This window comes from Musca autumnalis, unplaced genomic scaffold (assembly GCF_047663935.1).
Source record: "Musca autumnalis isolate F117 unplaced genomic scaffold, ASM4766393v1 scaffold_3, whole genome shotgun sequence".
Taxonomy (NCBI): domain Eukaryota; kingdom Metazoa; phylum Arthropoda; class Insecta; order Diptera; family Muscidae; genus Musca; species Musca autumnalis.
Window position 1 is genome coordinate 12,463,416 of NW_027411866.1, and position 27,871 is coordinate 12,491,286.

Consider the following 27,871-nt stretch of genomic DNA (forward strand, 5'->3'; position numbering starts at 1 on the left):
CCATAGACCCTTTTAGAAAGAAAAGGTGCTTCTAGAGTCCTTTGCTGAGAGAGAGGGTGCTCCTGTAGACCCTTTCAGCAAGATATGGTGCTTTTATAGACACTTTCTGAAACAAAGGGTGGTTCTATTGATCCTTTCTGAATTTTCTGAACGAAAGGTTGCTTCTATAGACCCTTTCTGAAAGAAACGGTGCTTCTGTAGACCCTTTCTGGAAGAAAGGCTGCTCCTATAAACCCTCTATAAAAGAGAGGCTGCTTTTTTAGACCCTTCCTGAAAGAAACGGTGCTTCTATAGACCCTTTCTGGACCCTTTATGAAAGATAGGCTGCTTCTTTAGGCCCTTCTGAATGAAACGGTGCTTCTATAGACCCTTTCTGGACCCTTTATGAAAGATAGGCTGCTTCTTTAGACCCCTTCTGAAAGAATCGGTGCTTCTATAGACCCTTTCTGGAAAGGGTGCTTCTATAGACCCTTTCTTAAAGAAAGGGTGCTTCTATAGACCTTTTCTGAAAAAAGGGTGCTTCTATAGACCTTTTCTGAAAAAAGGGTGCTTCTATAGACCTTTTCTGAAAAAAGGGTGCTTCTATAGACCCTTTCTTAGAGAAAGGGTGCTTCTATAGACCCTTTCTGAAACGAAGGTTGCTTCTATAGACCCTTTCTGAAATAAAAGGTGCTTCTAAAGTCCCTTTCTGAAATAAAGGGTGCTTCTATAGTCCGTTTCTGAAAGAAAGGGTGCTTCTGTGGACAGTTTCTGAAAGAAAGGGTGCTTCTGTGGACAGTTTCTGAACGATTGGGTCTTTCTATAGACCCTTTCTGAAAGAAATGGTGCTTTTATAGACTCTTTCTGAACAAAATGGTTCTTCTATAGACCCTTTCTGAAAGAAAGCCTGCTTCTGTTGACCCTTTCTGAAAGAAAGAGTTCTTCTATATACCCTTTCTGAAAGGAAGGGTGCTTCTATACACCCACTCTGAATGGAAGGGTGCTTCTGTGTACTTTACTGAAAGAAAGGGTGCTTCTATAGACGATGTCTGAAAGAAAATGTGCTTCTATTGACCCCTTCTGAAAGAAAGGGTGCTTCTTTAGACCCTTTCTTAAAGAAAGGGTGCTTCGATAGACCCTTAATGAAAGAAAGAGTGCTTCTATAGACCCTTTATGAAAGAAAGAGTTCTTCTATAGACCCTTTCTGATAGAAAGGGTGCTTCTATAGACCCTTTCTGAAAGAAAATGTGCTTCTATTGACCCTTTCTAAAAGAAAGGGTGCTTCTATAGACCATTTCTGAAAGAAAGGGTGCTTCTACAGACCCTTTCTTTAAGAAAGGGTGCTTCCATAGATCCTTTCTGAAAGAAAAGGTGCTTCCATAGATCCTTTCTGAAAGAAAGGGTGCTTCTATAGACCCTTTTTGAAAGAAAAGGTGATTCTATAGACCCTTTCTGAAAGAATGGTTGCTTCTTTAGACCCTTTCTGAAAGAAGGGGTGCTTCTATAGACCCTTTCTGAAAGAAAAGGTGCTTCCATAGATCCTTTCTGAAAGAATGGTTGCTTTTTTAGACCCTTTCTGAAAGAAGGGGTGCTTCTATAGACCTTTTCTGAAAGAAAAGGTGCTTCTATAGACCCTTTCTGAAAGAATGGTTGCTTCTTTAGACCTTTTCTTAAAGAAAGGGTGCTTTTATAGACCCTTTCGTAAGAATGGTTGCTTCTTTAGACCCTTTCTTAAAGAAAGGGTGCTTTTATAGACCCTTTCTGAATGAAAGACAGCTTCTTTATACCCTCTGTTTAAGAAAGGCTGCTTCTATAGGCCCTTTCTGAAAGAAGGGGTGCCTCTATATACCCTTTCCGAAAGAAAGGCTGCTTCTATAGACCCTTTCTGAAAGAAAGATGTGCTTCTATAAACCCTTTCTAAAAGAAAGGGTGCTTCTACAGACCCATTCTTAAAGAAAGGGTGCTTCTATAGACCCTTTCTGAAAGAATTGGTGCTTTTATAGACACTTTCTAAAGGAAGGGGTGCTTCTGGAAGAAGGCTGCTTCTATAGACCCTTTCTGAAAGAATTGGTGCTTTTATAGACACTTTCTGAAACAAAGGGTGGTTCCATTGATCCTTTCTGAATTGAAGGGTGGTTCTATTGATCCTTTCTGAACGAAAGGTTGCTTCTATATACCCTTTCTGAAAGAAACGGTGCTTCTGTAGACCCTTTCTGGACCCTTTATAAAAGAGAGGCGGCTTTTTTAGACACTTTCTGAATGAAACGGTGCTTCTATAGACCCTTTCTGGACCCTTTATGAAAGAAAGGCTGCTTCTTTAGACACTTTCTGAATGAAACGGTGCTTCTATAGACCCTTGCTGGAAAGGGTGCTTCTATAGACCCTTTCTTAAAGAAAGGGTGCTTCTAAAGACCTTTTCTGAAAAAAGGGTGCTTCTATAGACCTTTTCTGAAAAAAGGGTGCTTCTATAGACCTTTTCTGAAAAAATGTGCTTCTATAGACCTTTTCTGAAAAAAGGGTGCTTCTATAGACCCTTTCTTAGAGAAAGGGTGCTTCTATAGACCCTTTCTGAAACGAAGGTTGCTTCTATAGACCCTTTCTGAAATAAAAAGTGCTTCTAAAGTCCCTTTCTGAAATAAAGGGTGCTTCTATAGTCCGTTTCTGAAAGAAAGGGTGCTTCTGTGGACAGTTTCTGAAAGAAAGGGTGCTTCTGTGGACAGTTTCTGAAAGAAAGGGTGCTTCTGTGGACAGTTTCTGAAAGATTGGGTCCTTCTATAGACCCTTTCTGAAAGATTGGGTCCTTCTATAGACCCTTTCTGAAAGAAATGGTGCTCTTATAGACTCTTTCTGAACAAAATGGTTCTTCTATAGACCCTTTCTGAAAGAAAGCCTGCTTCTGATGACCCTTTCTGAAAGAAAGAGTTCTTCTATATACCCTTTCTGAAAGGAATGGTGCTTCTATACACCCACTCTGAATGGAAGGGTGCTTCTGTGTACTTTACTGAAAGAAAGGGTGCTTCTATAGACGATGTCTGAAAGAAAATGTGCTTCTATTGACCCCTTCTGAAAGAAAGGGTGCTTCTTTAGACCCTTTCTTAAAGAAAGGGTGCTTCGATAGACCCTTTCTGGCAAGGGGTGCTTCTGTATACCCTTTCTGGCACAAGGGGTGCTTCTGTATACCCTTTCTGGCACAAGGGGTGCTTCTGTATACCCTTTCTGAAAGAAAAGGTTCTTCTATAGATCCTTTCTGAAAGAAAGAGTGCTTCTTTAGACCCTTTCTTAAAGAAAGGGTGCTTCTATAGACCCTTAATGAAAGAAAGAGTGCTTCTATAGACCCTTTATGAAAGAAAGAGTTCTTCTATAGACCCTTTCTGATAGAAAGGGTGCTTCTATAGACCCTTTCTGAAAGAAAATGTGCTTCTATTGACCCTTTCTAAAAGAAAGGGTGCTTCTATAGACCATTTCTGAAAGAAAGGGTGCTTCTACAGACCCTTTCTTTAAGAAAGGGTGCTTCCATAGATCCTTTCTGAAAGAAAAGGTGATTCCATAGATCCTTTCTGAAAGAAAGGGTGCTTCTATAGACCCTTTTTGAAAGAAAAGGTGATTCTATAGACCCTTTCTGAAAGAATGGTTGCTTCTTTAGACCCTTTCTGAAAGAAGGGGTGCTTCTATAGACCCTTTCTGAAAGAAAAGGTGCTTCCATAGATCCTTTCTGAAAGAATGGTTGCTTTTTTAGACCCTTTCTGAAAGAAGGGGTGCTTCTATAGACCTTTTCTAAAAGAAAAGAAAGGGTGCTTCTATAGACCCTGTCTGAAAGAATGGTTGCTTCTTTAGACCCTTTCTTAAAGAAAGGGTGCTTTTATAGACCCTTTCGTAAGAATGGTTGCTTCTTTAGACCCTTTCTTAAAGAAAGGGTGCTTTTATAGACCCTTTCTTAAAGAAAGGGTGCTTTTATAGACCCTTTCTGAATGAAAGGCAGCTTCTTTATACCCTCTGTTTAAGAAAGGCTGCTTCTATAGGCCCTTTCTGAAAGAAGGGGTGCCTCTATATACCCTTTCCGAAAGAAAGGCTGCTTCTATAGACCCTTTCTGAAAGAAAGATGTGCTTCTATAGACCCTTTCTAAAAGAAAGGGTGCTTCTACAGACCCATTCTTAAAGAAAGGGTGCTTCTATAGACCCTTTCTGAAAGAATTGGTGCTTTTATAGACACTTTCTAAAGGAAGGGGTGCTTCTGGAAGAAGGCTGCTTCTATAGACCCTTTCTGAAAGAATTGGTGCTTTTATAGACACTTTCTGAAACAAAGGGTGGTTCTATTGATCCTTTCTGAATTGAAGGGTGGTTCTATTGATCCTTTCTGAACGAAAGGTTGCTTCTATATACCCTTTCTGAAAGAAACGGTGCTTCTGTAGACCCTTTCTGGACCCTTTATGAAAGAAAGGCTGCTTCTTTAGACACTTTCTGAATGAAACGGTGCTTCTATAGACCCTTTCTGGACCTCCTATAGACCCTTTATAAAAGAGAGGCGGCTTTTTTATACCCTTTCTGAAAGAAACGGTGCTTCTATAGAGCCTTTCTGGACCCTTTATGAAAGAAAGGCTGCTTCTTTAGACACTTTCTGAATGAAACGGTGCTTCTATAGACCCTTTCTGGACCCTTTATGAAAGATAGGCTGCTTCTTTAGATCCTTTCTGAAAGAATCGGTGTTTTTATGGAAAGGGTGCTTCTATAGACCCTTTCTTAGAGAAAGGGTGCTTCTATAGACCTTTTCTTAGAGAAAGGGTGCTTCTATAGTCACTTTCTTAGAGAAAGGGTGCTTCTATAGACCTTTTCTTAGAGAAAGGGTGCTTCTATAGACCTTTTCTGAAAAAAGGGTGCTTCTATAGACCTTTTCTGAAAAAATGTGCTTCTATAGACCTTTTCTGAAAAAAGGGTGCTTCTATAGACCCTTTCTTAGAGAAAGGGTGCTTCTATAGACCCTTTCTGAAACGAAGGTTGCTTCTATAGACCCTTTCTGAAATAAAAAGTGCTTCTAAAGTCCCTTTCTGAAATAAAGGGTGCTTCTATAGTCCGTTTCTGAAAGAAAGGGTGCTTCTGTGGACAGTTTCTGAAAGAAAGGGTGCTTCTGTGGACAGTTTCTGAAAGATTGGGTCCTTCTATAGACCCTTTCTGAAAGATTGGGTCCTTCTATAGACCCTTTCTGAAAGAAATGGTGCTCTTATAGACTCTTTCTGAACAAAATGGTTCTTCTATAGACCCTTTCTGAAAGAAAGCCTGCTTCTGTTGACCCTTTCTGAAAGAAAGAGTTCTTCTATATACCCTTTCTGAAAGGAATGGTGCTTCTATACACCCACTCTGAATGGAAGGGTGCTTCTGTGTACTTTACTGAAAGAAAGGGTGCTTCTATAGACGATGTCTGAAAGAAAATGTGCTTCTATTGACCCCTTCTGAAAGAAAGGGTGCTTCTTTAGACCCTTTCTTAAAGAAAGGGTGCTTCGATAGACCCTTTCTGGCAAGGGGTGCTTCTGTATACCCTTTCTGGCACAAGGGGTGCTTCTGTATACCCTTTCTGAAAGAAAAGGTTCTTCTATAGATCCTTTCTGAAAGAAAGAGTGCTTCTTTAGACCCTTTCTTAAAGAAAGGGTGCTTCTATAGACCCTTAATGAAAGAAAGAGTGCTTCTATAGACCCTTTATGAAAGAAAGAGTTCTTCTATAGACCCTTTCTGATAGAAAGAGTTCTTCTATAGACCCTTTCTGATAGAAAGGGTGCTTCTATAGACCCTTTCTGAAAGAAAGGGTGCTTCTACAGACCCTTTCTTTAAGAAAGGGTGCTTCCATAGATCCTTTGTGAAAGAAAAGGTGATTCCATAGATCCTTTCTGAAAGAAAGGGTGCTTCTATAGACCCTTTTTGAAAGAAAAGGTGATTCTATAGACCCTTTCTGAAAGAATGGTTGCTTCTTTAGACCCTTTCTGAAAGAAGGGGTGCTTCTATAGACCCTTTCTGAAAGAAAAGGTGCTTCCATAGATCCTTTCTGAAAGAATGGTTGCTTTTTTAGACCCTTTCTGAAAGAAGGGGTGCTTCTATAGACCTTTTCTGAAAGAAAAGGTGCTTCTATAGACCCTGTCTGAAAGAATGGTTGCTTCTTTAGACCCTTTCTTAAAGAAAGGGTGCTTTTATAGACCCTTTCGTAAGAATGGTTGCTTCTTTAGACCCTTTCTTAAAGAAAGGGTGCTTTTATAGACCCTTTCTTAAAGAAAGGGTGCTTTTATAGACCCTTTCTGAATGAAATGCAGCTTCTTTATACCCTCTGTTTAAGAAAGGCTGCTTCTATAGGCCCTTTCTGAAAGAAGGGGTGCCTCTATATACCCTTTCCGAAAGAAAGGCTGCTTCTATAGACCCTTTCTGAAAGAAAGATGTGCTTCTATAGACCCTTTCTAAAAGAAAGGGTGCTTCTACAGACCCATTCTTAAAAAAAGGGTGCTTCTATAGACCCTTTCTGGAAGAATTGGTGCTTTTATAGACACTTTCTGAAACAAAGGGTGGTTCTATTGATCCTTTCTGAATTGAAGGGTGGTTCTATTGATCCTTTCTGAACGAAAGGTTGCTTCTATATACCCTTTCTGAAAGAAACGGTGCTTCTGTAGACCCTTTCTGGACCCTTTATGAAAGAAAGGCTGCTTCTTTAGACACTTTCTGAATGAAACGGTGCTTCTATAGACCCTTTCTGGACCTCCTATAGACCCTTTATAAAAGAGAGGCGGCTTTTTTAGACCCTTTCTGAAAGAAACGGTGCTTCTATAGAGCCTTTCTGGACCCTTTATGAAAGAAAGGCTGCTTCTTTAGACACTTTCTGAATGAAACGGTGCTTCTATAGACCCTTTCTGGACCCTTTATGAAAGATAGGCTGCTTCTTTAGATCCTTTCTGAAAGAATCGGTGTTTTTATGGAAAGGGTGCTTCTATAGACCCTTTCTGGAAGAATTGGTGCTTTTATAGACACTTTCTAAAGGAAGGGGTGCTTCTGGAAGAAGGCTGCTTCTATAGACCCTTTCTGAAAGAATTGGTGCTTTTATAGACACTTTCTGAAACAAAGGGTGGTTCTATTGATCCTTTCTGAATTGAAGGGTGGTTCTATTGATCCTTTCTGAACGAAAGGTTGCTTCTATATACCCTTTCTGAAAGAAACGGTGCTTCTGTAGACCCTTTCTGGACCCTTTATGAAAGAAAGGCTGCTTCTTTAGACACTTTCTGAATGAAACGGTGCTTCTATAGACCCTTTCTGGACCTCCTATAGACCCTTTATAAAAGAGAGGCGGCTTTTTTAGACCCTTTCTGAAAGAAACGGTGCTTCTATAGAGCCTTTCTGGACCCTTTATGAAAGAAAGGCTGCTTCTTTAGACACTTTCTGAATGAAACGGTGCTTCTATAGACCCTTTCTGGACCCTTTATGAAAGATAGGCTGCTTCTTTAGATCCTTTCTGAAAGAATCGGTGTTTTTATGGAAAGGGTGCTTCTATAGACCCTTTCTTAGAGAAAGGGTGCTTCTATAGACCTTTTCTTAGAGAAAGGGTGCTTCTATAGTCACTTTCTTAGAGAAAGGGTGCTTCTATAGACCTTTTCTTAGAGAAAGGGTGCTTCTATAGACCCTTTCTTAGAGAAAGGGTGCTTCTATAGACCTTTTCTTAGAGAAAGGGTGCTTCTATAGACCCTTTCTTAGAGAAAGGGTGCTTCTATAGACCTTTTCTTAGAGAAAGGGTGCTTCTATAGACCCTTTCTGAAAGGAAAGTTGCTTCTATAGACCCTTTCTGAAATAAAGGGTGCTTCTATAGTCCCTTACTGAAAGAAAGGGTGCTTCTATAGTCCCTTACTGAAAGAAAGGGTGCTTCTATAGTCCCTTTCTGAAAGAAAGGGTGCATCTATAGTCCCTTTCTGAAAGAAAGGGTGCTTCTATAGTCCCTTACTGAAAGAAAGGGTGCTTCTATAGACCCTTTCTGAACGAAATGGTGCTTCTATAGTCCCTTACTGAAAGAAAGGGTGCTTCTATAGTCCCTTACTGAAAGAAAGGGTGCTTCTATAGTCCCTTTCTGAAGAAAAAGTGCTTCTATAGACCGTGAAAGACCTTGAAGACTTTCTGAAAGAGAGGGTGCTTCTGTAGACCCTGAAAGACTTTCTGAAAGAAAGGGTGCTTCTGTAGAGCCTTTCAGAATGAAAGGGTGCTTCTATAGACCCTTTCGGAAAGAAAGGGTGCTTCTATAGACCCTTTCGGAAAGAAAGGGTGCTTCTATAGACCCTTTCGGAAAGAAAGGGACCTTCTATAGACCCTTTCTGGAAGAAAGTGTCCTTCTAAAGACCCTTAAAAACTATCTGAAAGAAAGCGTGCTTCTATAGACCCTTTCAGAAAGAAAGGGTACTTCTATAGACCCTTTCTGAAAGAAACCGTGCTTCTATAGATCCTTTCTGAAAAAAAAACCGTGCTTCTATAGATCCTTTCTAAAAGAAATGGTGCTTCTATAGACCTTTTCTGAAAGAGTGGATGGTTATGTAGAAACTTTCTGAATGAAAGGTACTTCTATAGACCCTTTCTGAAAAAAAGGGTACTTCTATAGACCTTTTTTGAATGGGTATTTCTGGGTATTCTAAGGACGGAAGCCCATCTAAAGGGGTCTTCAACTGACGCAAGCCATCTTAGTGAGTCATCTATTGATAGAGACCTTATGCTAAGAAAAGTCGCCCCTTAAGGGGTCTTCTATAGATAGAAGCCTCTCGAAAGTGGTATTCTACGGACGGGAGCAACATTAAAGATGTCTTCTTCTAAAAAGGGATATCCTACCCTAAAAAGGGATATCCTACGGATGTAGCCAATCTAAAGGAATCTTCTACAAATTGAATCCCATCTAAAGAGATCTTTCGCGGATAGAAGACTTTCTTAAGAAGTCTTCTACAGATAAAAGATACTCTAAAGGGATCTTCATCATATAGAAGCCCCTCTAAAGACATCTTCTATAAAAGCCCTTCCTAAGAGGTATTTTATAGACTGAACCCCTCTAAAGAGTACTTCTATAGACAGAATCCCCCTAAAAGCTCTTCTCTAGATAGAAGTCCCCCTAAAATGGTTTTCCTTAGATAGAATACCCTCTAAAGTTATCTTGTATATTAGAAGCCTCCCTAAAGGGCTCTCCTACAAACTAAATAAATAAAGAGTTTTTCACAGATAGAAGCCCCCTAAAGAGGTTTCTACAGATAAAATCCCTCTAAGTCTCCCTAATGGGGTCTTATGCAGATAGTAAAGAGAGACCACTCTGAAGGAGTCTTGTAGGTTTAGAAGCCTTCCTACAGACTTCATCTGTATATGGAAGCATCGCAGAAGAAGATTTTCTAAACATAAAACCGCCTAAATTGGTCTTCTAAAGGAATTTTCCATCGATAGCAACTTCTCAAGGTGTTGGGGTATCTTTAATATATAGCATTATTGTGTAGTGTAATATAAAATTAAAACTAAAAATAAAAAAAACACGATTTTTTATTTAATAAAAATTTATTTAGTAATTTAAGAAGTAATTAATAATAATCATTAATAATTAATTAAGAAATAAATATAATTTTTACAATTTAATTAAAAAATAAAAATATGACTATTATTAAAGTGTACAAAATATATAATTTTTTTTACAAAATTACTTTTAATTATTTTTAATTAAAGCTAAATTGTTGTGTATTTTTTAAGTGTAAAATAGAGAGAAAATTAGAAGAAAACAATCACTAATAATTAAAAAATTAAGTAATTTACATTTACATCAACATACTCAGAGAAAAATAACTAAAAATATGTATATAATTATATGCACATTGTTTAAAAATCAAAAAATAAAAATACTAAATAATTAAGATTCTCAAAAAAATATTACAAAAACTTAAAAATTTAGTTTAGATAAAGAGAGAGAGAGTAATTAAAATAAATAACAATTATTGCACACCCATATAGACATTATACGCACACACAAACACAAAAAATTTAAGAAATACATTTTTGTTTGTTTTGGAAAAGAAAAATAGTAATTTTGTTGTTTTATAAAAAATACGCACTTGTCAATCTTAACTTGCATCTAAGTTGTCACAGTTAACGAATTTTTCTATTCTTTGTTTTCTTGTTTCTTTTTAAATATTGTTTGTGAGTTGTATACGAATTGTTTTGTTCTTTATGTTGTTATGGTTGTTGTTGATTTTTTTTGAGGGGATTTGTTTTGGTTGTATTTTAGAGAAAAAATGTAGTTAATAACATTTTTCTTTTAGATTTTATAAAAAATACATATGTTGTCATTGCTTTTTGTAACTAGAACAAATGGTTGCTACATCTGTTTTGAGGGTTTTTTTTTGTTTTTTTTTTGAAAAAATAAGAAAAATAAATAAATTAAAAATTTTGAAATAAGAAAATTATTTTTTTTTTAAGAAAAGTAAGAAAAATATTGAAAATGAAAATAGACAAATAAATTGTGAAATAATGAAACCTATTTCTAAATGCAATAAAGAGCATTCAATGATAATTAAATGTAAATTCTTTTTTTTTAGAGGAAAGAGTTTTGGATACTCGTTGTTAGCTTAGTAATGGAGTTTAATTATTTATTATGTTACTCTCCAAAGAGTTCTTCTTTAGCTGTAAGCGCCTGTATATGTAACTTCAACATATAAAAAACCCCTTTAAATATCTATCTACAGATAGAAGCCCCTCAAAGAGGGTTTTCATAAAAGACTCTTAAAATAAGTCCCCCGAAAACCATTTCAAGCGATAAGGGATAAGTGTGCCTATGGATTCCGAAAAAAGATCCAGGTCCACGTCGGACTGGTAAGTAGATGTCACCAACAGAGATCAAAATTGTCACAAAACCTCACCGTGACAAACTATCCGGGATACAAAAATGTTGCTCAATTAACTTTTTCTATAGAAAACAAGTAAAAAAGTATCAGTCGGCTTTGCCGACAGAGATATACCCTCAGCCTGTATATATTGAAACAATTTTTTCCTAAAAAACGTATGTATGTATTTAGGGGTTTTTATAAATTTTGGGAATTTGAACCGACAAAAATGTTCATTAGGATAAGGGATCAAAAGCTTTGCGGAGGAGATACTAAAAGAAATGGATCTACATTGACCATTATGGAAATGGATCTTCAGCCACTTCGGGATGTTTACTCAAGAAGTATGGACTTGCCCCTGAAAAAAACGTTTACCATCAAAGTGATTGGATAGCAGGTCTTAAAGTGAACTTATCCGAAATTTTGTGTGGGAGGTACCGGATGGAGTAGACAAATATAGTCCACATTTCAACCTGTAATATATCTAGTAGATATATTAGGATGTGTAAAGTATAGACCAATTCGGCCACTCCCTTTAAGAGTTACCGTATGAACAAATTTTCCGAACATTTTTGAACCTTGGGTGGGGGATACATGAAGAAGTGAACCGATATGGCTTATCTTCAAACTTAGACTATGTTTGGACAAAATATTACTAAGGCCAAGTTTTGGACCGAATCGGCAGATCCGTTCTAGAGTTATTTTGCGCTCTAACCACCTCACACGTGTCATAGGGGTTTTTTTTACAACTTTCAGGCTATTTTCTCAGGAAGTATGGACTTGCCCCTAATGAAACTTGTACCGTCGTATGGAGGGCAGTGAATACAAGTTGCTAAAACAAAAATCATAGTGATTCGAGAGATGGCCCTAAACTGAACTTTTCCGAAATTTTGTGTGGGAGGTACTCGAAGGAGTGGACCGAGTGATGCCATATTGGAACCTCATCTTCCTCTTTTAGAATGTTTACGATATACAAAGTATGGACCAAATAGGTTACTCCCTTCAAGAGTTATCGTGCGGACAATTTGTCCGAACTTTTGTGGGGGAGGTACCTGAAGGAGTGGACCGATATGGCCCATCTTCGAACTTAAATCAAATCTGGACAAAATATTTCGATACCCAAAATTTGAAACGAATCTATTGATCCGTTCGAGAGTTATCGTGTGCACCAGCCAGCCAGACAGACAGACGGACAGACGGACGGACATTGCTAGATCTACTCAAAATTGTCTGAAACGGATATCATACAAACATACTTGGGGTCTAAAAAAATTATTTCGATGAGGCACATTTTTGGCCGTATCAAAGTGTAAATACCCTCTTTAGCCTAAAGGCTGAGGGTATAAAAATTGCTGAATTGAATTTTATTATAGAAAAAAAATTTGCTGATTATTTTTTCTTTAAAATAGGTTTGCCAAATTGATTTATCTATAGAAAAAATTTGCCGAATTGACTTTTTCTACAGAAAAAGTTTGCTGAATTGACTTTTTCTATAGAAAAAGTTTTCTGAAATGACCTTTACTTAGAAAAAGTCTGTTGAATTGACGCTCTCTATAGAAAAAGTTTGCTGAATTGATACTTTTCATTAAAAAAAAAGTTTCCTGAATTTACATTTTTCTGTAGCAAATATCAGCTCAATTGAGTTTTCTATAGAAAGAGTTTTCTGAATTGATTTTCTATTGAACACGTTTGCTGAGTTGGCTTCTCTATAGAAACAATTTGCTGAATCGACTTTTTCTATAGAAAAAGTTTGCTGAATCAACTTTTCTATAGAAAAATTTTCTATAGAAAGTTTTCTGAATTTACTTTTTCTTTAGAAAAAGTTTGCTGAATTGACCTTTTCTCTAGAAAAAGCTTACTGAAGAAAGAGTTTGCTGAATTGACTTTTTATATACAAAAATTTTGCTCAATTGACTTTTTCTATAGAAAAAAAATTGCTGAATTGAATTTTTCTATAAAAAAAGGTTTAATGCATTGACTTTTTCTATAGAAAAGGTTTGCCAAATTGATTTATCTATAAAAAAAGTTTGCTGAGTTGACTTTTTCTACAGAAAAAGTTAGCTGAATTGACCTTTTCTTAGAAAAAGTCTGTTGCATTGACGCTCTCTATAGAAAAAGTTTGCTGAATTGAATTTTCCTATAGAAAAATTTTTCCGAATTTACATTTTTATGTAGAAAATTTTTCTAAAGAAAGTGATTTCTGAATTGATTTTCTATAGAACACGTTTGCTGAATTGGCTTCCCTATAGAAACAATTTGCTGAATCGACATTTTCTATAGAAAAAATTTGATGTATCAAATTGTCTACAGAAAAAGTTTGCTGAATTGATACTTTTTTTAGAAGAGGTTTGCTGAATTGGATTGTCATATCGAAAAAGTTTGGTGAATTGATTTTTTTCTTTAGAAAATATCTGCTTAATTGATTTTGTTACAGAAAAAGTTTTCTGACATGACTTTTTCTACAGAATAAGTTTGCTGAATTGATTTTTACATAGAAAAAAATTTTTGAATCGACGTTTTCTATAGAAAACAATTTTCTATAGAAAAAGTTTCTGAATTGACTTTTTCTCTAGAAAAACCTTACTGAATTAATTTTTTTCTACAGATAAAGTTAGCTGAAATTACTTTTTCTGCAGAACAAGTTTACTAAATTGACTTTTTTCTATAGAAACATTTCGATGAATTGACTCTTCCTTTAGAATATGCTTGAAGAACTGAATTTTTTATAGAACAAGTTTACTGAGTTGAAAATGCATGCTTAATTGATTGCTCCATAGAAATAGTTCTCTGAATTTACTTTTTCTATGGAAAAAGTTTGATGCATAGATTTTTTTCTATAGAAAAAGTTTGCTGAATTGACTTTTTCTACAGAAAAAGTTTGCTGAATTTACTTTTTCCATACAAAAAGTTAGCTGAATTGACTTGTTCTACAGAAAAAGTTTCTTGAGTTGAACTTTAATTAGAAAAAGTATGCTGAATTAAAATAGGTTTGCTGAATTGACTTTTTCTGTAGAAAATATCTGCTTAATTCGAAAAGGTTTTCTGAATTGACTTTTTCTATAGAAAAAGTTTGGTCAATTGACTTTTCTATAGAAATAGTTTGCTGAATTGACTTTTTTCTCTATAAAAAGTTTGCTGAATTGACTTTTTCTTTTTAAAAAAGTTTGCTGAATTTACTTGTTCTATGGAAAAAGTTTTCTGAATTGAGTTTTTCTATGGAAAAAGTTTACTGAATTGACTTTTTCTATAGAAAAAGTTTGCTGAATTGAGTTTTTCTACAGAAAAAGTTTGCTGAATTGACTTTTTCTTACAAAAAGTGTGCTGAATTGACGCTTTCTATAGAAAAAGTTTGCTGAATTGACAATTTTGTTTAGAATAGGTTTGCTGAATTGACTTTTCCTGTAGAAAATGTCTGCTTAATTAGAAAAAGTTTTCTGAATTGACTTTTTCTATAGAAAAAGTTTGGAGAATTGACTTTTCTATAGAAAAAGTTTCCTGGATTGACTTTTTCTTAAAAAAGTTTGCTGAATTGACTTTTTCTCTAGAAAAAAGTTGGCTGAATTGACTTTTTCTATAGAAAAAGTTGATTTATCTATAGAAAAAGTTTGCTGAATTGACTTTTTCTACAGAAAAAGTTTGCTAAATTGACCTTTTCTTAGAAAAAGTATGCTAAATTGACGCTTTAGAATAGGTTTGCTGAATCGACTTTTTCTGTAGCAAATATCTGCTTAATTGATTTTTCTATAGAAATAGTTTTCTGAAGTGATTTTTCTACAGAAAAATTATGTTGAATTGACTTATTATATAGCAAACATTTGTTGAATCGATTTTTTCTAGTGACTCGAATTGACGCTTTCTATAGAAAAAGTTTGCTGAATTGCACTTTCTTTAGAAAAGGTTTGCTGAATTGAGTTTTCCTACAGAAAAATTTGCTGAATTGATTTTTTTCTAAAGAAAATATTTGCTTAGTTGATTGTTCCATAGAAAAATTTAGCTAAATTGAATTTTCTATATAATAAAATTTTGCTGAATTGTTTTTTTATATTAAAATGTTTGCTGAATTAACTTTTTCCCTAGAAAATCTTAGCTGAACCGACATTTTCTTTAACAAAAAGTATGCTGAAATGACTTTTTCTATATAAAGTTCGCTGAAATGATTTTTCAATAGAAAAAGATCGCTAAATTGACTTTTCTATAGAAAAAGATAGCTGATTTGACTTTTGCTAAATTGAGTTTTTCCACAGAAAAAACGGTGCAAAATTTACTATTTCTAAAAAAAAAACTTTGCTAACTTAACATTTTCTTAAAAAAATTTGCTGAATTGATTGTTCCGTTGAAAAAGTTTGCTGGATTTAATTTGTCCAATGAAACATTTTGCTGAATTGTCGCTTTCTATAGCAAAAGTTTGCTGAATTGACTCTTTCTTAAGAATAGGTTTGCTGAACTTAATTTCCCTTTAAAAAAAAGTTTGCTGAATTGGCTTTTTCTACAGAAAATATCTGCTTAATTGATAGATCAATAGAAAAAGTTTGCTGAATTCTTCTTCTATAGAAAAAGTTTGGTGACTTGACATTTCTATAGAAAAAGTTTGCTGAATTGGCTTTTCTACAGAAACAATTTACTGAATCTGAACTAACATTTTCTACCCTTTCATAGAAAAAGTTTGATGAATTGACTTTTTATAAAGAAAAACTTTGCAAAATTGATTTTTTCCATAAAAATGTTTGCTGGGTTAACTTTTTCCCTAGAAAAATTGACTTTTCCATAAAAATGTTTGCCGAACTGACTTATTAGTTGGAAAAACTTTACTGAATTGAAATTTTCTATAGAAAAAACTATCCTGAATTAATTTCTTCTGTAGCAAAAGTTTGCTGAATTGACTTTTTTGTTTGCTGACTTAATTTTTTTCCTAGACAAACTTAGCTGAATTGTCCTTTTATTTAGAAATGATTGTTGAATTGACTTTTTCTTCATAAAAAGCTAGCTGAATTGATTTATTATAAAGAAATATGTGCAGTGTTGGCTTTGTTTGGAAGAAACTTAGCTGAATTGAGTTTTTCTGTAGAAAAAAGTTTGCTGAATTAATTGACTTTTTCTATAAACTATTCGCATCTAACCACTTCTTCTACAAAAAAACTGTTTTTTTTTTTCATTGGCTTATTACTTTCTACAAATGGAAGAAGGATAAAGTATCATCTTCTTTTGAAAAAAGTTAGCTGAATTATCGTTTCTACAGAAAAAGTTACTGAATAGGGCCTTTTACAGAAAATGTTAGATTATTGACTATCTGAAGACAAAAATCCCTGACATGAATGTCATATTGCGAAATATATCTCGGTTTCGAAAAAGATAATTAAACACGACATTATGACCTGAGATAAATGCCAGGGATAATTCACGAAAATGACCAATCACAGTCACAGCTTTTCTGAACCAAAGTATCCAAAACACTTTCCCCTACTTTCAATATTTGTTTTATTACAAACTCACCGTTGTTTTCTCCAGACATCTTAACAAATGATGATGCTGTAATTCGAAAATGTCCTCATCACGATAATTGTCATCCAATTCAATGCCAGACTCTTGAGCAGCCCAACGGGCTTCGGCAGCCTTCTTTTTGTTAACAAATGCAGCGCCAGAGGATGCCTTGGCAATGCGTATGCGGGCCAGGCGGGCTTTCTGCAATGGAAAAGGGTATACATTAGTTGGCATCATGAATTTCTTGTTACATTTCACCGCTTACCCTTTGCGCTTTTCGTTTATCAGCTCGTTGATTTTGATGATAAATTCTACTAAAGTTAGATACAATAACAGGTACTGGTAAGGCGATCACAAGCACACCACTGAGCGAACAAACACCACCAACAATTTTGCCCGCTATTGTTTCGGGTACCATATCACCATAACTGGAAGAAGGAAAAAACCGGTAAAGAGATGGATCCCTTTTAAAACATATATTGTTCAGTTTGTATTACTCACCCCAATGTTGTCATTGTGACAATGGTATACCAAAATGCCGCCGGTATAGATGTGAAATTTGTACCATGGACATTTTTCTCAGCATAGAACATAACCGTGGCGAAAATAATAATAGCCATAGCCAATGAAAACACCAGAAAACCCAATTCGGAAGCACACGATTTCAGAGTATAACCCAATATACGCAATCCTTGCGAATGTCGTGAAAACTTAAAGATACGAAACACGCGGAAGACCCGCAACGTGACAAATGCACCGCTCACATCATCGTTGTCCGTAATACCCAAACCAATATAGTAGGGCATGATCGCAACCACATCAATAATACTCATGACACTGCGTACAAATTTGCAACGATCTGGGGCGGCAAATAGACGCAACAGATATTCGGCGGTAAAAATCATAACGCAGGCTGTATCCAAACAGAAGAAAACAATTTTGTAGCGTTCGCCACAGGGCAGTGTACCAGCTCGGCCGGGACGATGACCGCAAGGCACCGTTTCCACAACATTGGCCATCACGGAGACGGCAATAAAGAATCCGGTCACATAGTAAAAGACCAGAGCTGCCGTTGAGGTGTGAGGATTTTCGAAAGCACGCCACATTTTCTGACGAATATCGGTTAGCTGGGGCAGGTTTTGGTCACCATTCTCTGATAGCTTATCATCCATTAAACGTTCTGCATTTTCCCGTTTACGATCACGATAGTCTTCATAACAACAATCGCCTATGACGTCCGGCATAATACCAAAGAATGCCAACTCCTCGTCATAGCTGGTGAGACATTCGTGTTTGGGATAATGCAGTTTGCCAGTGCGATAATAATTGAGAATGTGACGAAATATGTCTGGATCTCGATCAAAGAAATACTCTTTGCAATCCTCATCGTAGAAGAATTCCCGCTCATTGGAACCCAGCAAAGTGTCGGGATATTTTTCGAGAGTGTTGCGCCAGGTTTCAAAGCGACGCCCCGACACATTGATAAGAAGTTTTTCATCGTCGGTTTTGCGACGATCTTTCGGTATGGGAGCCGGTGGTAGGGGATTTGTGGCAATGGGCACCCAACCAATGGCCGCCGCCCGTGCAAATGGCAGCCAAGCGGCGACCGAGGCCATGCTATGTGGCGGAATGTTTCAATGTAAACTTAAACCGAAGACCCCAAGGTGAATGGGTGGTTCGTTAGCTGGTTGGTTGGTTGGTGGCCGTTAAAGCGGTGGGGCCTTGAAGCAATAATAAAAAAGAAACTTAAAACAAAAACAAAATGGCAGATAAAAGAGTGTGACAAGACAAGAGAGCTAATCTATAACTCTTTGGAAATTATGTTTAGCTCTCCGTCTTTCTCTCTCTTTTGTTTTTAGAAAGATCAAGCAGTGTCTGTGTTATTGAATGTGGCAAAGTAACGGTGGTTGTATTTGCGCGTTGTTTTTTTTTTGTGGTGCTGATTGGGGTTTGTCTTGGTTTGCGGGTTATCTTCGTCTCGTTTCTTTGTCACGATATCGGTGGCTCGTCCTGGTTCAACGTTTCAAGGTTTTATGATCCTCTCTTTCTCATCGTGATATTGCTTTTGTTTATTGCTGACATTTTCTTCATGGCACACTAATTATGTGTGGCATCTGAAAAGAGAGAGAGAAAGAGAGCAATATTAGTTTAGCTGTGGGAAACTGTGTGGAACCTAACATCTTTTATAGAACATGTTGTGAGACCAAATGTTTTGTGTAGAAAATGTTATGGGACATAATATTTTCTATGGAAAATGTTGTGGAACATAGATTTTTCTACGGAAAATATTGTGCAAAATAATGTTTTCTATGGGAAATTTTGTGGAGCATAATATTTTCCATGGAAAATCTCGTGAAACATAATATTTTCTATGGAAAATCTTGTGGAACATAACATTTTCTATGGAAAATGTTGTGGAACATAATGTTTTATATGGAAAATCTTGTGGAACATAATGTTTTATATGGAAAATCTTGTGGAACATAATATTTTCTATTAGAAATCTTGTGGAACATAATATTTTCTATGGAATATCTTGTGGAACATAAAATTTTCTATGAAAAATTTTGTGGAATATAATGCTTTCTATGGAAAATGTTGTGGAACATAATATTTTCTATAGCAAATGTTGTGGAACATAACAATTTCTATGTAAAATTTTGTGGAACATAATATTTTATACGGAAAATCTTGTGGAACATACTATTTTCTATGGAAAATTTTGTGGAACATAATATTTTCTATTGAACATTTTGTGAACATAATACTTTCTGTGCATAACGTTGGGGAACATAATATTTTCTATGGGAAATCTTGTGGAACATAATATTTTCTTTATGAAAACGTTGTGGAACATAATACTTTCTATGGGATATCTTGTGGAACATAATATTTGGTATGGAAAATCTTGTGGAACATAATATTTTCTATAAAAAATTTTGTGGAATATAGTATTTTCTATGGCAAATGTTGTGGAACATAATATTTGCTATAGCGAATGTTGTGGAACATAATATTTTCATCAGAATATAATGTGGAACATAATATTTTCTTTAGAAAATTTTGTGGAACATAATATTTGCAATGGAAAATCTTGTAGAACATAATATCTTCTATAGAAAATGTTGTGGAACATAATATTGTCTATGGGTAATCTCATGGAACATAATATTTTCTATGGGGAATCTTGTGGAACATAATATTTGCTTTAGAAAATGTTGTGGAACGTAATATTTTCAATGGAAAATCTTGTGGAACATAGTATTTTCTATGGGAAATTTTGTGGAACATAATATTTTCTATGGAATATTTTGTGAACTTAAAATTTTCTATGGGAAATGTTAGGGAAGATATTATTTTCTTTAGAAAATGTTGTGGAACATAATATTTTCTATGGGAAATCTTGTGGAACATAATATTTTCTAAGGAAAATGTTGTGGAACATAATATTTTCTATGGAAAATGTTGTGGAACATCATATTTTATATGGAAAATCTTGTGGAACATGCTATTTTCTATGGAAAATGTTGTGGAACATAATATTTTCTATGAGAAATCTTGTGGAACATAATATTTTCTATGGAAAATGTTGTGGAACATTATATTTTCTATGGAAAATGTTGTGGAACATGCTATTTTCTATGGAAAATGTTGTGGAACATAATGTTTTCTATGGAAAATGTTGTGGAACATCATATTTTATATGGAAAATCTTGTGGAACATACTATTTTCTATGGAAAATTTTGTGGAACGTAATATTTCCTTTAGAAAATCTTGTGGAACGTAATGTTTTCAATGGAAAATCTTGTGGAACATAATATTTTCTATGGGAAATGTTGTGGAACAGAATATTTTCTATAGCAAATGTTGTGGAACATACTATTTTCTATGGAAAATGTTGTGGAACATAATATTTTATACGGAAAATCTTGTGGAACATAATATTTTCTATGGAAAATCTTTTGGAACATACTATTTTCTATGGAAAATGTTGTGGAACATAATATTTTCTATAAGAAATCTTGTGGAACATAATATTTTCTATGGAATATCTTGTGGAACATACAATTTTCTGTGAAAAATGTTGTGGAACATAATGTTTTCTATAGAAAATGTTGTGGAACATCATATTTTATATGGAAAATCTTGTGGAACATAATATTTTCTATGGGAAATGTTGTGGAACATAATATTTTCTATGGAAAATGTTGTGGAAGATAATATATTATTTACAAAATGTTGTGGTCATAATATTTTCTATCGAAAATCTTGTGGAACATAACATTTTCTTTAGCAAATGTTTTAGAACATAATATTTTCATAGCAAATGTTGTGGAACATAATATTTTCTATGGAATATCTTGTGGAACATGAAATTTTCTGTGAAAAATGTTGTGGAACATAATGTTTTCTATGGAAAATCTTGTGGAACATACTTTTTTCTATAAAAAATGTTGTGGAACATACTATTTTCTATGGAAAATGTTGTGGAACATAATATTTTATACGGAAAATCTTGTGGAACATAATATTTTCTATGGAATATCTTGTGGAACATAAAATTTTCCGTGAAAAATGTTGTGGAACATAATGTTTTCTATGGAAAATGTTGTGGAACATAATATTTTCTATGGGAAATGTTGTGGAACATAATATTTTCTATGGAAAATGTTGTGGAAGATAATATTTTCTTTACAAAATGTTGTGGAACATAATATTTTCTATGGAAAATATTGTGGAAGATAATATATTATTTACAAAATGTTGTGGAACATAATATTTTCTATCAATAATCTTGTGGAACATAACATTTTCTTTAGCAAATATTGTAGAACATAATATTTTCCATAGCAAATGCTGTGGAACATAATATTTTCAATGGAATATCTTGTGGAACACAAAATTTTCTGTGAAAAATGTTGTGGAACATAATGTCTTCTATGGAAAATCTTGTGGAACATACTATTTTCTATGAAAAATGTTGTGAAACATAATATTTTCTATGAGAAATCTTGTGGAACATAATATTTTCTATGGAATATCTTGTGGAACATAAAATTTTCTATGAAAAATATTGTGGAACATAATTTTTTCTATGGAAAATTTTGTGGAACAGAATATTTTCTATAGCAAATGTTGTGGAACATAACATTTTCTGTGGAAAATGTTGTGGAACATAATATTTTATACGGAAAATCTTGTGGAACATAATATTTTCTATGGAAAATCTTTTGGAACATACTATTTTCTATGGAAAATGTTGTGGAACACAATATTTTCTATGAGAAATCTTGTGGAACATAATATTTTCTATGGAATATCTTGTGGAACATAAAATTTTCTGTGAAAAATGTTGTGGAACATAATGTTTTCTATGGAAATGTTGTGGAACATCATATTTTATATGGAAAATTTTGTGGAACATAATATTTTCAATGGGAAATGTTGTGGAACATAATATTTTCTATGGAAAATGTTGTGGAAGATAATATTTTCTTTACAAAATGTTGTGGAACATAATATTTTCTATGGAAAATGTTGTGGAAGATATTATATTCTTTACAAAATGTTGTGGAGCATAATATTTGCTATCGAAAATCTTGTGGAACATAACATTTTCTTTAGCAAATGTTGTAGAACATAATATTTTCCATAGCAAATGTTGTGGAACATAATATTTTCAATGGAATATTTTGTGGAACATACAATTTTCTGTGAAAAATGTTGTGGAACATAATGTCTTCTATGGAAAATCTTGTGGAACATACTATTTTCTATGAAAAATGTTGTGAAACATAATATTTTCTATGAGAAATCTTGTGGAACATAATATTTTCTATGGAATATCTTGTGGAACATAAAATTTTCTATGAAAAATATTGTGGAACATAATTTTTTCTATGGAAAATGTTGTGGAACAGAATATTTTCTATAGCAAATGTTGTGGAGCATAACATTTTCTATGGAAAATGTTGTGGAACATAATATTTTATACGGAAAATCTTGTGGAACATAATATTTTCTATGGAAAATCTTTTGGAACATACTATTTTCTATGGAAAATGTTGTGGAACATAATATTTTCTATGAGAAATCTTGTGGAACATAATATTTTCTATGGAATATCTTGTGGAACATAAAATTTTCTGTGAAAAATGTTGTGGAACATAATGTTTTCTATGGAAATGTTTTGGAACATCATATTTTATATGGAAAATTTTGTGGAACATAATATTTTCAATGGGGAATGTTGTGGAACATAATGTTTTCTATGGAAAATGTTGTGGAAGATAATATTTTCTTTACAAAATGTTGTGGAACATAATATTTTCTATGGAAAATGTTGTGGAAGATAATATATTCTTTACAAAATGTTGTGGAACATAATATTTGCTATCGAAAATCTTGTGGAACATAACATTTTCTTTAGCAAATGTTGTAGAACATAATATTTTCCATAGCAAATGTTGTGGAACATAATATTTTATATGGAAAATGTTGTGGAACATAAAATTTTGTTGTATCTATGAGAGAATATCTTAAAAACTTGAATTGTAATCAATATTTCCAAGACTGCGAATCATTTCCAAATAAAATCCGAAAGAAAACTGTCAAACTTTTCTCTTGCCATCTTGGAAAAAATCAATTCATGTTGTTGCTGTTGTTATTGCTAACAACATAGACATGGACAAATCTCTTGGAACTGCTTATCTGGTAATCTTTTCAAATCATGTTGTTGTTACTTTTGTTTGGAGGCCATAAAAGGAATTGCTTCCATGAAAATATAACGAAAATTTTATTTGGATCACACACAAAAAGGAAAATGTAAATGTCGAAAAATTTTTCGCAATAATGCTGGCTGCTGGCTGGTGCAACAAATTTCTTTGTAAAGTGTAGGAGGATGAGGTGGTTGCTGTTGTTGTTGTTGTGGTCAATGTGTGCCATTTTGTCTTTTGCGATGATGCACTGGAATTGATATAAACATTATTATTTAGATTTATGAGCCATTGTTATTGTTTGATTGCCATTGTACAAATGTGGGCATTAAAGAAAGATACGACAGAGAAATGTGTGGGCTCCGATTTTAAGATGGACAAAATGTCTCAAGTTACGAAGAAGAAGAAACAAATCACAAACAAATGTCAAGGGTATTGGCATCCTTAAATTGAATTTTGTATGTTGTTCAATTTGCAATTACATGGAAATAATATTTATTTCTTTTTTTGCCAAAATTGGAAAGTTGTTGGGAAATTTAATCACAAGCGAAGTGAAGAGAGGCATGGGGGTAAGAAGTAGAGAGATATATCTCTCACATATATGTGATCAAGATAATGGAGGGATGCAAATATTTTGTGAAGACAATTTTGGGGAAAGGTAGGTAAGATTTTATTGAATTGAAACATAACCCTTTTAAAGAAAATGTTGTGGAACATATAATTTTCTCTAGAAAATATTGTGGAACCGAATGTTTGCTATAGCACATGTTGTGGAACATAATATTTTCTATAGAAAATGTTGTGGAAAATAATATTTTTTATAAAACAATGTTGTGGAACATAATATTTTCTATCGAAAATGTTGTGTTTAACATCATTTTTTATAGAAAATTTTGTGGGTAACAATATTTTCTATAGAAAATGTTGTTGAAAACTAGATTTTCTATAGAAAAAGTTGTGGATAACAAGATTTTCTATAGAAAATGTTGTGGATAACAATATTTTCTACAGAAAATGTTGTGGATAACAATATGTTCTATAGAAAATGTTGTGGATAACAATATGTTCTATAGAAAATGTTGTGGATAACCTTATGTTCTATAGATAATGTTGTGGATAACAATATTTTCTATAGAAAATGTTGTGGATAACAATATGTTCTATAGAAAATGTTGTGGATAACAATATGTTCTATAGAAAATGTTGTGGATAACAATATGTTCTATAGAAAATGTTGTGGATAACAATATTTTCTATAGAAAATGTTGTGGATAACAATATTTTCTCTAGAAAATGTTGTGGATAACAATATTTTCTATAGCAAATGTTGTGGAAAACAATATTTTCTATAGCAAATGTTGAGAATAACAATATTTTCTATAGAAAATGTTGAGAATAACAATATTTTCTATAGAAAATGTTGTGAATAGCAATATTTTCTATAGAAAATGTTGTGAATAGCAATATTTTCTATAGAAAATGTTGTGGATAACAATATGTTCTATAGAAAATGTTGTGGATAACAATATGTTCTATAGAAAATGTTGTGGATAACAATATGTTCTATAGAAAATGTTGTAGATAACATTATGTTCTATAGAGAATGTTGTGGATAACAATATTTTCTATAGAAAATGTTGTGGATGACAATATTTTCTATATAATATGTTGTGGATAACAATATTTTCTATAGAATATGTTGTGGATAACAATATTTTCTATAGAAAATGTTGTGGATAACAATATGTTCTATAGAAAATGTTGTAGATAACATTATGTTCTATAGAGAATGTTGTGGATAACAATATTTTCTATAGAAAATGTTGTGGATGACAATATTTTCTATATAATATGTTGTGGATAACAATATTTTCTATAGAATATGTTGTGGATGACAATATTTTCTATATAATATGTTGTGGAAAACAATATTTTCTATAGCAAATGTTGAGAATAACAATATTTTCTATAGAAAATGTTGAGAATAACAATATTTTCTATAGAAAATGTTGTGAATAGCAATATTTTCTATAGAAAATGTTGTGAATAGCAATATTTTCTATAGAAAATGTTGTGGATAACAATATGTTCTATAGAAAATGTTGTGGATAACAATATGTTCTATAGAAAATGTTGTGGATAACAATATGTTCTATAGAAAATGTTGTAGATAACATTATGTTCTATAGAGAATGTTGTGGATAACAATATTTTCTATAGAAAATGTTGTGGATGACAATATTTTCTATATAATATGTTGTGGATAACAATATTTTCTATAGAATATGTTGTGGATAACAATATTTTCTATAGAAAATGTTGTGGATGGCAATATTTTCTATATAATATGTTGTGGAAAACAATATTTTCTATAGCAAATGTTGAGAATAACAATATTTTCTATAGAAAATGTTGAGAATAACAATATTTTCTATAGAAAATGTTGTGAATAGCAATATTTTCTATAGAAAATGTTGTGAATAGCAATATTTTCTATAGAAAATGTTGTGGATAACAATATGTTCTATAGAAAATGTTGTGGATAACAATATGTTCTATAGAAAATGTTGTGGATAACAATATGTTCTATAGAAAATGTTGTAGATAACATTATGTTCTATAGAGAATGTTGTGGATAACAATATTTTCTATAGAAAATGTTGTGGATGACAATATTTTCTATATAATATGTTGTGGATAACAATATTTTCTATAGAATATGTTGTGGATAACAATATTTTCTATAGAAAATTTTGTGGATAACAATATTTTCCATAGAACAGGTTGTGGATAACAATATTTCCTACAGAAAATTTTGTGGATAACAATATTTTCTACAGAAAATGTTGTGGATAACAATATTTTCTATAGAAGATATTGTGGATAAAAATATTTCATATAGAAAATGTTGTGTATAACAAAATTTTCTATAGAAAATATTGTGGATAACAATATTTCCTATAGAAAATGTTGTGGATAACAAAACTTTTACAGAAAATGTTGTGGATAACAATATTTTCTATAGAACATGTTGTGGATAAAAATATTTTATATAGAAAATGTTGTGGATAGCAATATTTTCTACAGAAAATGTTGTGGATAACAATATTTTCTATAGAAAATGTTGCGGATACAAATTTTTTTTACAGAAAATATTGTGGACAAAAATATTTGCTATAGAAAATGTTGTGGATAACAGTATTTTCTATAGAAAATGTTGTGGATAACAATATTTTCTATAGAAAATGTTGTGGATAACAATATTTTCTATAAAAAATGTTGCGGATAAAAATTTTTTCTATAGAAAATGTTGTGGATAACAAGTTTTCCTATAGAAAATGATGTGGATAACAATATTTTCTATAGAAAATGTTGTGGACAAAAATATTTTCTATAGAAAATGTTGTGGATAACAGTACTTTCTATTGAAAGTGTTGTGGATAACAATATTTTCTCTAGAAAATGTTGTGGATAACAATATTTTCTCTAGAAAATGTTGCGGATAACAATATTTTCTCTAGAAAAAGTTGTGGAAAACAATATTTTCTCTAGCAAATGTTGTGGATAACAATATTTTCTCTAGAAAATGTTGTGGATAACAATATTTTCTATAGAAAATGTTGTGGATAACAAGATTTTCTATAGAAAATGTTGTGGATAACAAGATTTTCTATAGAAAATGTTGTGGATAACAAGATTTTCTATAGAAAATGTTGTGGATAACAAGATTTTCTATAGAAAATGTTGTGGATAACAAGATTTTCTATAGAAAATGTTGTGGATAACAAGATTTTCTATAGAAAATGTTGTGGATAACAAGATTTTCTATAGAAAATGTTGTGGATAACAAGATTTTCTATAGAAAATGTTGTGGATAACATGATTTGCAATAGAAAATATTGTGGATAGCAATGTTTCCTATAGAAAATGTTGTGGATAATAACATTTTCCATAGAAAACGTTGTGTATAACAATATTTTCTATAGAAAATGTTATGGATAACAATATTTTCTATTGAAAATTGTGCGGATAACAATATTTTCTATAGAAAATATTTTGGATAACAATATTTTTTATAGAAAGTGTTGTGGATAACAATAGTTTTTATAGAAAGTGTTGTGGATAACAATTTTTCTATAGAAAATTTCTCGGATAACAATATTTTCCATAGAAAATGTTGTGGATAACAAGATTTGCTATAGAAAATGTTGTGGATAACAATATTTTCTATAGAAAATGTTGTGGATAACAATATTTTCTATACAAAATGTTGTGGATAACAATATTTTCTATAGAAAATGTTGTGGATAACAAGATTTTCTATAGAAAATGTTGTGGATAACAAGATTTTCTATAGAAAATGTTGTGGATAACAAGATTTTCTATAGAAAATGTTGTGGATAACAAGATTTTCTATAGAAAATGTTGTGGATAACAAGATTTTCTATAGAAAATGTTGTGGATAACAAGATTTTCTATAGAAAATGTTGTGGATAACAAGATTTTCTATAGAAAATGTTGTGGATAACAAGATTTTCTATAGAAAATGTTGTGGATAACAATATTTTTTAAAGAAATTGTTGTGGATAACAATTATTTCTATAGAAAATGTTGTTGATAACAATATTTTCTATAGAAAATGTTGTGGATAACAATATTTTCTATAGAAAATGTTGTGGATAACAAGATTTTCTATAGAAAATGTTGTGGATAACAAGATTTTCTATAGAAAATGTTGTGGATAACAATATTTTCTATAGAAAATGTTGTGGATAACAATATTTTCTAAAGAAAATGTTGTGGATAACAATAGTTTCTATAGAAGATGTTGTGGATAACAATATTTT

At 32.8% G+C, this 27,871-nt stretch overlaps 1 protein-coding gene across 20 annotated transcripts in view; it reads right to left on the reverse strand.

Moving 5' to 3' along the window:
- The window catches only part of Shal (Potassium voltage-gated channel protein Shal), a 78,261-nt gene that overhangs the window by 19,242 nt on the left and 31,148 nt on the right, over window positions 1-27,871 (reverse strand). For 10 of the 20 annotated variants that reach the window (XM_073978977.1, XM_073978975.1, XM_073978970.1 and 7 more), the window contains 3 exons: window positions 16,809-18,421; window positions 16,573-16,735; window positions 16,320-16,508 (listed from right to left, as the gene is read on the reverse strand). In XM_073978977.1, coding sequence (XP_073835078.1) covers window positions 16,320-16,508; window positions 16,573-16,735; window positions 16,809-17,923 — 1,467 coding nt within the window. In that variant the 5' untranslated portion in view covers window positions 17,924-18,421. Of the gene's footprint in view, window positions 1-10,002; window positions 10,331-16,319; window positions 16,509-16,572; window positions 16,736-16,808; window positions 18,422-27,871 lie in introns of those variants that run through there. The other 10 variants (XR_012411916.1, XR_012411915.1, XR_012411917.1 and 7 more) reach the window with 2 other exon arrangements.